The 13,769-nt window shown below is 45.1% G+C and overlaps 1 protein-coding gene across 1 annotated transcript in view; it reads right to left on the bottom strand.

The window, feature by feature from the left end:
• Nucleotides 1-13,769, bottom strand: part of LOC109483699 (TALPID3 protein-like) — a 55,841-nt gene that overhangs the window by 2,407 nt on the left and 39,665 nt on the right. The window contains exons 2-20 of the mRNA XM_019786739.1: nucleotides 13,060-13,153; nucleotides 12,784-12,825; nucleotides 11,527-11,619; nucleotides 8,088-8,276; nucleotides 6,454-6,557; nucleotides 6,154-6,226; nucleotides 5,697-5,954; nucleotides 5,122-5,299; nucleotides 4,294-4,490; nucleotides 3,929-4,051; nucleotides 3,681-3,779; nucleotides 3,103-3,183; nucleotides 2,790-2,986; nucleotides 2,340-2,467; nucleotides 1,872-2,083; nucleotides 1,423-1,591; nucleotides 904-1,159; nucleotides 357-601; nucleotides 56-144 (exon numbers count right to left, since the gene is read on the bottom strand). Of these exons, the coding sequence (XP_019642298.1) occupies nucleotides 56-144; nucleotides 357-601; nucleotides 904-1,159; nucleotides 1,423-1,591; nucleotides 1,872-2,083; nucleotides 2,340-2,467; nucleotides 2,790-2,986; nucleotides 3,103-3,183; nucleotides 3,681-3,779; nucleotides 3,929-4,051; nucleotides 4,294-4,490; nucleotides 5,122-5,299; nucleotides 5,697-5,954; nucleotides 6,154-6,226; nucleotides 6,454-6,557; nucleotides 8,088-8,276; nucleotides 11,527-11,619; nucleotides 12,784-12,825; nucleotides 13,060-13,089 (2,763 nt within the window). The 5' untranslated portion in view covers nucleotides 13,090-13,153. The remainder of the gene's footprint in view (nucleotides 1-55; nucleotides 145-356; nucleotides 602-903; nucleotides 1,160-1,422; nucleotides 1,592-1,871; nucleotides 2,084-2,339; nucleotides 2,468-2,789; nucleotides 2,987-3,102; nucleotides 3,184-3,680; nucleotides 3,780-3,928; nucleotides 4,052-4,293; nucleotides 4,491-5,121; nucleotides 5,300-5,696; nucleotides 5,955-6,153; nucleotides 6,227-6,453; nucleotides 6,558-8,087; nucleotides 8,277-11,526; nucleotides 11,620-12,783; nucleotides 12,826-13,059; nucleotides 13,154-13,769) is intronic.

The raw sequence follows: 13,769 nt of genomic DNA on the forward strand, positions 1-13,769 counted from the left end.
ACAACTATTTTTGTGCCACCTATTGAACCAGCACCAAATGTTACTGGTCTGTTACCTGCTCATGGTCCATCTCCTCAGCCCCCTCCAGTGTGCTGGCCAGACTGCTGTCACCTGACCTGATCTCACCAACACCTCCAGCAACACCTGAACAACAGCATCAGGTAGGGACATTTCACAACAACCAATACATCTTTCAGACATGTACCAGACAGTTTATCATGGTCAGGTAGATACAGGTTCTACTTCACACAATAGCAAACAATATAAGCAGATCAGACAAAGTAGTGACAAACTCAAGTTATGCAACTTCTATCCATGTCATTTAATACTTGAAACAACGTTAGACATTTGCTTACCTCTTAATCCCCCAACAGCTCCTGCCTGGCCCCTACTGAACAGCCACTCCCCCTCGGACAGGGACACGTCAGCTGTCTCTGTTACCGTGGTGATAGTGGAGGAACTGCTGGACTCTGACGGTGGAGGGGAGTGTTCAGAAGACGATGGAGACTCCTTGGGCGGAGGCAGGCTCTTTGGTGTGACAGGGGGAGGGGGAAGCTGAATCAGACTTGTCGGTTCTTCAGTTGGGGACAATGACATCTCACTGGAAAAAATGGGATACAAACAATATGCTGTTATTCTTTACTGTACATGTATTTGTCATTGTTAATTTTCATTTTCCAGTAGTGATGCTGATACTAGCAGCTTGCAAATCTAGAATTCATTACTTCCTTGCCTTGCTTTGTACTTTTTAATGTTGATCAATGAAAAAGAAACAGACAATACCTCACTGGCATTCAACAAAACAAACTTAGCAAAGAATGTTTTTGTAACTCAACAAACACACAGACATGCAAAAACAACACTTCACTCCCTTGTTATGAGGTAAGAAAGACAATATCTCACATTTTCCCAGTTCCAGGCTGCTGAGCGGCAGTGGGCGGGGCCTCCTCAGACAGGGGCAGGTCCACATCATCTCCCCAGGGCAGGGGAAACTGGGGCAGGGGCTCCACCTCAAGCTCCGAGGGGTGGGGGGAGGTGTGGGGGGTCAGGGGAGGGGTGACCGCTGGGGGTGGGCTGTGAGTAGGGGTGGGGACAGGCGTTGGGACAGGGGATGTTGGCTCCACGGGGGAGGGGGGTGATGGTTCTTCTGGAGGTGGTGCTGTAGAAGGAAACATAATCAGACGTTATATGTGACACTTCCTATCAGGCATACCAATCTAATTTGTTGAAAATTCTAAGGACTATTAGCATGAAAACTGAGCCTCAGGGGGAGCTTGATACTGGTATGTTCTGTTTCAGAAAGTGACTTGAAACAGACTTTAATGAAATAGAAGTTTTTCCCCCAGCCCTCTGTTTTGTACTTTTTTTCATTTCTACCTCAGAATGTCTGGGAACATAGAAAAGAAATTGGTGTGGCCTAACCTGGTGTGATAAGAGTTTCATGGAGATTCTCCGTCTCAGACTCTGCCGGGGAGGGTTCGGGTGAGCTGTGGGGCGTGGCCTCGGGCGTTGCTACGGGAGACGGACCTCGTGGTGGGCTGGGCACAGGGCTGGTCTTGGGAGTGGGCTGTGGGGTGTGGAGGGGGCTGACCTGGACATGGAAACAAAGAACAGAACATTGTTAAAGAGATATGTCAAGCAACAGTGTCCTACAGCAGACTGTGTTACACAAACTCTCAGTGTCAATTAGTTACAGGTATTCGACAAATAGTCTACACAATCATGTAAACTATACTAGATTTAACATTTGACATTTGTAAATTTGAAAAGCTTGTCCCATATGGCCCCTAAATGTTTGGCTGATAATAAACTGATGCTTAAGCTGTACATTGGATTACTGAATTTCAAATCTTGTCCTGTTTGTCCCTTACCTGTTTGGGTGACGTGCGTGCAGGTGAGGGTTCCTTGTACGGCTGTGAGGGGGGAGGAGGAGGAGGGGTTGCCCGCTGCCTCTCGTGCTGACCCATCATGGCTGCCACCTTCTCCTCCAGGACCTCCCGCACCAGCCGCTGCACCAGCTCCGTATCCACGGCAACCCCCGCATCAACAAACAGCTGCAGACCTGCCTGCCCGATCGCTGACACTGCAGAAAAATACAGAATGTTCATGTATATTAAAGTTATCTTATTCTTTTTATTTGTTGCCAAATGTTGCAAATGTTACAGTACATAAAGGAGAACAGTGTCAGACAACCTGGCATCCATGAGGCTTTCGTGACAATCAGTTCAGATTATGGCAAAGGATAGACACAGGCAGAAAGAAAAAGTCAAAACCTTACCTCTCACAAAGACAAAGAGAATAAGAAGTAAGTATGTAAGTGCATATATGCAAGTAAGTACCTGTACCAGGGTCCCTTGTGTCAGCTTCTCCAGCAGAGCTCCCTGAGTCGGAGGGTTCTGGGGGTGACTCCGGTCGCTGGGCTGGGTACAGCTGGTTGATGACTTGTGCCATGAGTTCTGCTTCAATCCTGGGAGAGTAAAAGGACCAAATTACTCAGCAATCCATCACAAAACAACAAGAAAATGGTTAACCATATAAGCTGAGAACATTTGAACCAAAGAACAAACTAAACCAATAATTTACAATAAATCCCAGTGCATACTTTTTTTTTCAGAAAAAAATGTCCGACCGACATATGAATAAAACCACAAAAATTCCAAACTTTAGAACCATTGATGTCAAATTGTACATACATGCATGTGTATGCATTGATAGTTCAGAAACAATAAAAGAAAATTCATGGGAAAAAGCTTGAAGAAATAAATCCGCAAATTTGCTGGTAACATTACCATTCCACTGCTCTGTTCTCCACCTGATTCCTCCTCCTCAGTTCCTCAGCTAGCACTTCAGAGGAGGGCTGGACCACCTCTGGAGGAGGGGGCTGTGGGGGGAAGGGGGGACCATGGTACTCCCTCCCCTCTTCTCTCATGTCCCCTTCCACGGTCATGCCTGTACCAGGCTGCTTCAGGTCACGTTCTATCTCATCCTGAGTAGGAAAGGTCACACACATAAATAAAGAATATGTGTAACACAGGTACCATATTATGTAATCATAGAATTGTGCCTAAAGAATTTACTACTCAACTAAAGAAAGGTTCTTACGATCTCTTCTGCTTCATCTTCAACCTCTGCTCCATAGTGGGGAAACTCACTGTACTCTGTGTCATCAGGCCGACCAACTGGCTGCAGGAAACAGATTTAAGAAAACAGTAGAACTCACTTTTTATTGCTGTTTCATTACACTAACAGTAGCCTATGGTATGCTGTGAAACATTATCTACTGGAAGAGTACAACCAGCATCCTCAACATCCTTCAATCTCACATTACAGCCATTTGATTATAGGTAATGTCCATATGGTGATGAATACTGCAATCTGCAGTTCTACTTTCATTCACAGTGTGGCGCTGCTTATTCCACTACCATTATGATACTAGTACTTTCAAGAAGCATCACATTTAACCTCCAAGCAGAATTGGGGTAGAAAATTATATTGTTTTCTGACTGGCCCGGAAGCTATCACAACTTAGGGGTGAAGGACAATTAGAAAACCTGACGTCAGAGAACATTACCATCTGCTTGAAGAGTATCAATCACATTCATTGCAATCAGTTTTGCCTCAAGTATGGATAATCAATGGATGATACATGTACTTCAGTATGTAGTATTTGCTGTAGTTACCTGGTCTGTTGAAGGTATCTCTGGAGGGAAGGTGGCTTTAGGGGCAGTGTCTGAGGCAGGGCTTTGTGGGATACTGTCAATGTCAACAGCTGGCATCACCTACAGAAATGGACCATAAATGGTTCAGAATGTTCATCTTTTCTACCACTGCAAACACTACACTTGTTTATTTGGCAAAACAGACTTTCTCCGGTACACACACAACTGCAGGTTAACAAAATGTGTAGCTCATTGTCAAGTCCACCCACCTGTACTGAGAGTTTAGGTTTACGAGCATCCTTGTCTGTCACCATGGTAACAGTCGCCACATTGGGCCTGGCAGTGCCCTGAGTCCTGTTTGGTAGAGCGGTGTGAGCTACCAACGGTACAGCCTGATTACAGGTTTGAGCAGGAATGGAGGAAAAAAAAATATTAGAAAAACATATCAGGATGATGTTTAGTAAGTCTGTTGGAATATGATATTTAAGTTTCTTACATCAGCATTCTTTTCCATGTTATGAGGTTTGCAAATTCCTATATGAGCCTTCTTAAGATTGACAGCGTCTATATGGCAAATGGTAAAAAGTTTCTAAAAGCTCAAATTTCAAGATTTACAGTAATACCTAGGACTCACCTGATTGTGAGAAGATTCTATTCTGGGTGCCCCCAGGGGGATGGCCATGGGGATGAGCTGGCCTTGCTGGGGGGTGGGGACTCCTGCCTGTGGGTAGGGGGCTGCAGGGGAGAAGTAATACTGTCCTGTAGGGCCTGCAGTTCTGCCTGGAGCAGGCTTCTCCTTGGTCTGTGTCTTAATGGACTTCATAATGGTGCCTGAAGTGAAACAGAAAGTACTTGGACTTACTTCAAGGTGTTGTTTTTGCATCAGAAGCGATCTTACTGCTGTACTATTGTAAGAGGCAAAAGCAAGATCTGCAATGACAGTCCTCTGTGTCCTGATAGGCAGTGTCCTGAAATACACACTAAAGCCCCGGGTCACAACCCGCCGTGCATGCTTTTTGTCCGTACGTTTTTTTGTTTTGAGAGGCCACGTCTGCTACGCTTTTCTGAAAACGTGGGGAAGGAGTGGCATCGACGCACGTCACTCACACGGTTGCGCAAGGTGTAAGAGTGTGGTCTGCACGCCACGTCTGACCGCGAGCAGTTGCGTGCATCGTTCGTTGTGCAAGTGGAAAGTGGGTAGTACGTGCTCACAACGTACGATCTCTGTGCGATTGCAACTTTACCGTAAGGAGGCCATACTCACACGGGGCACGCGCGTTGCCTGTACTCGCATGTACGGGTGGTGAATCCGCAGACCGCACGTAGAAAAAGTTTTACATGCACTTAAAGATACAAGCCTATCTCAGAGACTGATTGTTGACAAATTGATATGCAACAATATGCACACCCGAAAGTCAAATGGTAGCTGTTCTGTCCCTTCCTAGCATCTTATACATCTTACCTTTAGTATCTACAGCAGGCTTGGGCCTGGGAGCCTTGGTCCTGGGAGGAGGTGAGTTGAAGTGGAGGTATGGCTGCTTCTCGGTGGTTCTGTGGGGATGGTGTCGGGCCTTGCCATACACACGGGTCAGGTACGTCTCATCCTGCTCATAGAAGGGCACATCTCTCGTCTGCTTGGACTGTCATAAGGAAAAGGTGCAATAAGAACAAACTGTTATTTGCAGAATATAAGTATTGAGTGACTGAACCACGCACGGTGAATAGTTTCAGCAGGTTGGTGAATAACTGGATAGCAAAGTTTTACACAACTAGTGAGTTAATACCTAGCCAAAATTTTGGTGCTCATCTGCCACTTTCCTCAGGACAATACTGACTGGTTCTACTTCTCACTGAATAAACTGAATTTTATCGTAGAAAAATACACTGATGAAAAAGAAGATAACAAAATATATTCTGTTTTCCATGCATAGCTTCGTTGGGCTGGTAAATCATTTTTAAGTACAATGTATTTCACATATTTCTGCATCAGAGCTAGACATAGGGCATGGTGATAGATAAACAAAAGGAATAAATAACCTTTTCTTTCACAGGAGATTTTCTACTCCTCTCTTCAGACTTCACTGGTCCCTTTTCCTTCCCAGTGGTCTTTGCTGCCTTTGAAGGCCTCCTTAGCCCAGTGTTTATCCTGGGTTGAGCTCTTCCTCTCACCGTCTTGGGCTGAGACTTTTCAGCCTGGGGCACACCCGGTCCTGTGTCACGTTCAGGCACTTGTTCTTCGACAAAGGACACCTTTTTGGGCTTTGGATTTCTCGTCAAGTGTTTCATGACGTCATCCTGTTGAAAGGTAGGTCATATTATTGAAAGCTTAGTGGGTTCAGTTCCAAGGAATTCTCACTTCTTGTTACACTATTGACAGCTTTTCAGCATATCACTAAGTCCTTTTCTAGCTCACATCATTACACTGTCCAAATACCAGACCTTTAACAGCAACAACTTGTTTCACAGGTTACAAAATCATGGAACTCTCTCCTACCTCCACCTCCGGAGTCAGCTGGTTGATCATGGCGTCCACCTCCCTCCTGATGCGAGCCCTGTCTGCACTCGGGCTGTAAAACATGTAAAAGAAATTGTCATATCTACTATCACTCTACAGGATCAATGACAAGTGGCCATAATGGCCAGGTGGTGTATATGCAGAGGTGGTCACAAGAACAGACTTGACTGCATATCAATGGTCTGCTGGTATATGCAGAGTTGGTCACTAGTATGGGTTTATCTGTAATAGATAAGACCATGTTGTTGACCTTGTAGTGAGTAGAAGTATGAGCCTTACCCCTCCTGGTGCAGACTGTCCATGAGCTGGTAAAGCTGGGACTGGTCCTTTGCTCGCATCACTGCCTCCAGGTTATCCTCCAGGTAACGCCGACTGACAGTCACCTGAACACAGGTACAGGGGTTACACACCTGGGCACAGGTACAGGGGTCACACCTGCACACAGGGGTTACACACATGGGCACAGGTACAGACAGGGGTTACACACATGGGCACAGATACAGGGGTTACACACCTGGGCACATGTACAGGGGTTACACACCTGAACACAGGTACAGGGGTTACATACCAGAACACAGGTACAGGGGTTACACACATGGGAACAGGTACAGGGGTTACACACCTGGGCACATGTACAGGGGTTACACACATGGGCACAGGTACAGGGGTTACACACCTGGGCACAGGTACAGACAGGGGTTACACACCTGAACACAGGTACAGACAGGGGTTACACACCTGAACACAGGTACAGGGGTTACACACCTGGGCACAGGTACAGGGGTTACACACCTGGGCACAGGTACAGGGGTTACACACCTGAACACAGGTACAGGGGTTACACACCTGAACACAGGTACAGACAGGGGTTACACACCTGAACACAGGTACAGGGGTTACACACATGGGCACAGGTACAGGGGTTACACACATGGGAACAGGTACAGGGGTTACACACATGGGCACAGGTACAGGGGTTACACACCTGAACACAGGTACAGACAGGGGTTACACACCTGAACACAGGTACAGGGGTTACACACCTGAACACAGGTACAGACAGGGGTTACACACCTAAACACAGGTACAGGTGTGTAGTGTAAGTGACATTCAGCACCAAGGACAGTTATGAAGCTTATCTTGAAAGTTCATCTGTGTTGGTAGAAGTCATTATGTAGTAAGTTTAAACTGTAATTTCCAACACGACAAAAATTGGACTCACCCAAATTTTCGACTGTACAACTCCAGTCTTTTTCAAGGAATGAGCAATCCACCGGACTTTTTTGCACGAGGGATTAAAGAGGCCATATACATCAGGGCTTTACAGCCATCCCTCAACAGAGACGGGGGGCGCCACAGACTTTCTGCAACCTATGATCCACTGCTCACGGAGTCACGTGTGTTATCTGCGTGACGTCACGGAAGCGGTGGATTGCTCATTCCTTGAAAAAGACTGGAGTTGTACAGTCGAAAATTTGGGTGAGTCCAATTTTTGTCGTGTTGGAAATTACAGTTTAAACTTACTACATAGTTATGAAGCTTGTAAGAACGTCATTTAGTGCCAGGGACAGCTATGAAGCCAGTGTGAAAGTCATTCAGCACCAGGGACAGCTAAGAAGCTGAAGTAAGAGATATTCAGCACCAGGGACAGTGGTGAAGCTAGAGTGAGAGCCATTCAATACCACGGAGAGCTATAAAACCAGTGTGAAAGTCTTTCAGTACAAGGACAAACAAGACACAAGAATGAGATATATTCAGCACCAAGGACAGCAATGTAATGACTCCATGAGTGTCATTCAGTGACAGAAAATGGAAGTGATAGGGACCTTTAACATGAAATCCTGACTGTAAGAACATCATCCATGCAATGACCTGTAAGGTGAAACATCTAAAATCCAGAGGACAAAACATACCTGGTCCAGTATGCTGCGAGCTTTGCTGTATGCTGGTGAGATGTCTGATTCCTTGTTTCTCCCAGACGTGACTGTAGACATGGGAGCAGTGGACAGTGGTAACCCTGTGGACAGTGGTAGCCCTGTGGACAGTGGGATCCCTGGTCTGGGGACTGGAACACTTGTAGGCATGGCCAGTGGTGGTCTAACCTGTAAGAGCAATCAATCATGAGGGTCTCATCTGGGGTTCTTGGTGGCATGACAGCTTCAACATGGAGTAAAAACTCATCACATCTGTGTATTTACTCTTGCAATAAAGTACTAAATATGCCTCTGAGTCCCTCTGTCATGCTTGATAACATAATACAGCAAATTCAGTAATTTCTGCTGCTGTATTTTTAATTTTTTGCTGTTGGGATCTTTCACTGCAAAATCATCATGCCATGAATGTTTGGTCTTCAATTATATTACAGTAACTATTGTTTCAACCAAAAACTCCTAGATGCTGCACAAACTCTAGCTTTTCATTGTGCTGTGAAATTTCAGTGCCATGGACTAAAATAAATCCACAGTTGTAAGTGAATGGCAGTCCTTAGATACAGTGTGCCCATTGGGCATGTAGGAAGTTTACATTCAACCTTGACTTTTCCTTATCCTGCCAGTAAGGCATAAAGGAAAAGCAACAATGGGGAGCGATCCTGTAATGTTTACTTCCCATTTATCAACACTCAATGCTGCTGTCAGGAGTAATCTCCCCCACTGGGGAGGTAACAATTAAGTGCGGCAGGGATTTACAAACTCTTCAGCCAATTATTGATGATAACCCGAAGGGCAGAGGGAAATGATGTATGGTGTCAACTAGAAGAAATCAATACAGCAACACGGACAATCATTAAGCAAAACTGGGACAAAGAATGATGAATTATTTGGAGTAGGGTTTGAAATCAGCACCATCTTTGATTTTTCAAATCCTCTTGCAGTTCTTTGCATAAGATGGTTAAAGTAAGATTCTGTTTGACTGATTCTGTCATCATTAAAGGCCACAGGTTTTCTTGTTGAATTCCTAAGGTAAGGGTAAAGTACATGTACCTGAACATGGAGCTAATGTTATGTTATGGTATGCAGCCCTACACATGATTGACCCTATCTGTCACTTAAGAAGAAAGGCTATATTTTCAACAGCAGAAATTTCTTTAAAGAGTCAAATATTTAAAGAAATAAACCCAGACTCATAAGGATCCAGATCAACCATTGCAGGATAGGTGAACCCTCCTAGCACTACGTAGCAGCTTCCTTCTATACGGCAGGTCACGAGCTTAGAGGAACTCCTACCACAAAGTTGCCAAGTGGAAACAACTCTGCCTTGAAATATTAGGTTTGCCCTCTTCAAGTGCTGTCTACTGTAGTAATGTGGGGTACATATCACATCACCATGGCTGTCTGTCAGAGTCACACCTTTCACCTTCCATCCTCACATCTCCGTATCGCACACGCAACATAAAAGGACATTTGGAGGACGTCCCTCCAGCCGTGGCTCTCTTATGCCTGAGCGCTGCTGGCTTTAACTCCCACCCCAGCCTGACCCCTGCCGGATGACATGTTGTGTCCAAACTTATCTACAGCGCATGAAGAATTCTCTCATTTTCTCCGGCGTACAACACAGGCGCTCTCCATGGCCCCTGGTCACCCATCACTCTTGCTCCTGTTTTTATCTTGGCCAGGGGCTAGAGTGGACAACAGACGATAAAGAAGCCGAACTCTGCAGTGACTTATTCCATGGCAGCTGGGGAGGGCTGACATGCACATTTACCACCCTCTGCAGCCTAGGGCTACGGCCACTACAGATTGCTGCTCGGCTATATATTTCTTGTCAGACGTTAGGAAGGGCTTGGGACATGGACACAGCTCTGTTGGGAAAAGATTATGGAAACTTTTGTGCTCCGTGTTCAAAATGGCTGGGGTGTGCATGCTAAAGATATTGTTATCCAGCTTGCCTTTGGTGAAAACTCAAAGATACCGACCCACGAAAATGGATCCATCTGTTTGGACAGTGAACTGCTAGGTTTGCTAGAAGGAATTGATATGACTGCATGGAGTTCAAGAAAACTTTTGGGCATTTTGGAAAAAGTGAACATGTGAACAGTGAAAAAGTTACCACAGTTTAGCTCACTGAAGAGCTAATATTCCACTGGTCATCACAGAGAATACAGGTTGTTGTGCTAGGGAAATTACGTAGTTGCTTACAACAAACACAATTAACAGCTACATTGGTAAGTACTAGTATGTTGCTTCCAATGTGTACAAACTTTCGTACAATACCCCTGGTTAGTACTAATTCTGCTTAAAAAGTAGCAAGGGACAAATCAAATACATGGACTCAATCAGCATACGTTTTATGTCCATCTCATAAGTCTAAAAAACTATTTCAAAAGTCTAACAAACAGCATTGATGGCATGCAACTTTTTGGATAGGTTGACCATCTAACATCTACAGTATTGGGAGAAACAGATCGCCTTGCCATACAGCCAACATCCCCCTGGGATGGTTTTAGATTTGTAATGCAAGAAAATGGATGTAAATTCTCCCCCACAAGAGGTGTTAGAAGCCGTCGGCCATTCGTTCAGGGGCCTCCGCTTTAAGTGTCCATTAGTCCCGAGCTGATTCACCGACCATTGAAGGGAAGGGTATGAATCAGCTGGGCCACCCCGGCTGATGGACGGACTGGAGCGCCACATGTCACGGCCTCGCTCCGCTACATCCTCACCTACCGGCCAGATTGGGAGCAGCGCTGACGTGGGAAGTTACAGATTCATGGAGCGGGGGTGAGAAGCCCATGTGTCTGGCTCAGTGGCGTGGCTGATGAGCTAACGTTGGGGTTTCCTGTCGACTTGTATCGTGCTGAGATTTAGTCTCCGGCCCAGGTTTCCGCCCAGCTGCAATTTTTTTCTGTCATCTGGCAACAAAATATCCAATTTCTGGAGTTTAAGAACCAAACTTTTCTATGGGGAAAGGGCTATGGCTGTTGGTTTATGTAGTCTAGCCTGACGTGGCTTGTACATGTATCAAGCAAAGATTCAGTGTTTCTCAAAACTGGCCAGTACTAGTAGACTCTGAGGTGTTATGGACAGATGGTTCACATAGTATCTGGAGGGGTGTATGAATGTAGGAAATATAGCTGTGGGTTTCATTAGACTTCCTGACATGACTTCCATCAGGCCAAGATTTAGTCTCATTAAAAAAAAAATGGTCACTGTACCCTGAGGTGTTATGGCCAGATGGATCTTGCACCTGCATGGGGGACTGTATGCATTTAAAGATGTGAATATGGGCTTGTTTTGCCTACCTCAGATTATATCAATCCAAAATTTAGTCTCATCCAAAAACTGGCCCTTGTACCTTGAGGTGTTGTGACCAGATGGATGACACACCTGGAGGGCTGTATGAGTTAGTTTGGCCCACCTGAGGTGATGTAGTGGCCAGGTAGGACTCGATGGGCGCGGGTTCTCCCAGGGCAGCGCGCCGCCGGGCGGCCAGTCTGTCTCGCTCAGCCTCCTGGGGAAGAGAAGAAAACAACCTGCAACCTGGAGGTGACCACAATTCATGTGCTGATCTATAGCAAGGTCAGGTAGTAACACTAATCTCCAAGCAGATGTAGTGTCTGTTGTTTTACATTTTGGAGTGGGGCATGTTTTTTTTCTCTTTCCCTACACCTCAAAATGGACACAAAGACGTATAAATGATCTTGAAACATCTCTAACCCAATATGCTTGGAGTAACAACTGAATCGTGCAATGTTTCATGCAAATGTCTGAAAACAGACATTATGCAGCAAACTTCAGAACACTTCTGTCTCACCACGGGGACAAAGTTCCGGCTATCGGCCATGAAAACCTGCCCATCATTTTTCAGCGGCCATCCCCAAGTGTTTATGTCACCGACGGATGGGGCGCAGAACCCATTCAAGGTTTTAATGGACCTATCATCAATATAACCTTAAGCGCGGCGCCCCATTTTACAGTATCATGCAATCTCCCCGGCTAATCCCCCAGGTTTAGCCATTAATTAAGCAAGCGAGGCCCACTGGACATTTTATTATTTTTCAATGGCCCATAACTACAGGAGTGCCCAGGTACGAATCATTGCAAACGGTAATGCGTACATCAATTCAACAGGAAAGTCCTCATCAAAAAAGCAATTGGAGTAGAACACTTACAAAGTGATCTGCTTGTAATAATATCTAGGGAACGATAAGGCAATGGCTTTGAGAAATAAAAATGGTTTTAAGTGAAAGATGCTAAGTTTATGAATGGCTTTTTTCGGGAGAGCAACAGGAAGTGTGGAAAAGAATTTATGCAGGCCAACTGTGATGCCGTCTGGCTCACTTATCGACATGGCGATTTGATGTGACTACCATTATACCTAAGTGATTGGTTGCTTGGTCTTCACATAAACTGGGAGGGAGGAGATGGGAAAAGGACTATACACAGGCCTACATCAAGGCACAGTTTCTACAGTAAACTTCACTCTGCATTACACGTACAGGCAACAGGTTTTTTTCACCAGCATTCAATTGCTGAATTTATCCATTTTTGTGACAGAATTGTGACACAATCTTACACTGTTGCCAATTTCCAGTATATACATGCTGCCCTGTTTATCACATAACCATTACCTAATTGATGAGTGTACAAGCATGATATGTCAACAGTTAGTTACCTCATGAAGGTGTTTGATGTCATATTTCCATTTTTCAGCATCCTGTAGGGGAGAGACACAGAAGCAAAGGTGATTACGTGATTGGAAGGCAGATGAAGAGAGGTACAATGACATGTACTGCAGTTAATTCATGATTGCATGATAACAGAGTATGATCAAGTTGTAGCTGTTGACACAACTTTTGACACTGGTAAACTAAATAGGATTGTACAGAAGGAATGAACATGGGAGCAACAGTAAGCTAAATAATACCCGGGCTACAAAGTTACAACTCACATGGACGTATCCCTTCATCTGTGTACGCATGGAGCTGAGGTCTGTGAGCAGCTTGTCTGCCTGGCGGAGGGCTGGACTGATGGTGGGAACTGGTCTGTAAAATAATCATGAAAACAAAAGTTTAATCAACCTAACAAATTCTAGACCTATGCATGTTCCAGGTCCTGCTGAAAAGGGCAATACAGCTTTCCAATGATATTTGATACAACTAACAGAATACCAACAACAATATAATCTTCTTAAAGTTAAATTTTCAAACTTTTTATGTCGGGTTCGATTGACAGGCAAAATACATTCAGCACATACTTTCAGCACATGGCATCAAAAACAGAACACCAGAAGGACAACTCTCCTGTGATACGAGCATGGCAAGTTAGAGAAGCCCGGCCAGTCAGAAAACATTACAGATTTTCTACCCCAACATCTGCTTGGAGGGAAGGCGGTGTGCCTGGGGGACGGCGATGTGGGATTGCTATTGACAGGAGCAGCTCGACCACATCATGTGCTTTACGAGCTACATCACCGGTATTGAGACCAGTGTGGGGTGACTGATGACGAGCGGTAATGCCACCAGACATCCATCCAATAACAAACGAAACAGCGACGCTTTCCCAACTAGAGTACTCCAGGCATTTAAGAGGCAGGGCTCGAAATTTACCCTGGAAATGTTTTGAGTGCACAACATAGAAATTATCGATCAACAAATAAAG

The sequence above is a fragment of the Branchiostoma belcheri genome, unplaced genomic scaffold, assembly GCF_001625305.1.
Source record: "Branchiostoma belcheri isolate BF01 breed outbred unplaced genomic scaffold, Haploidv18h27 scaffold66, whole genome shotgun sequence".
Classification (NCBI taxonomy): Eukaryota; Metazoa; Chordata; class Leptocardii; order Amphioxiformes; family Branchiostomatidae; genus Branchiostoma; species Branchiostoma belcheri.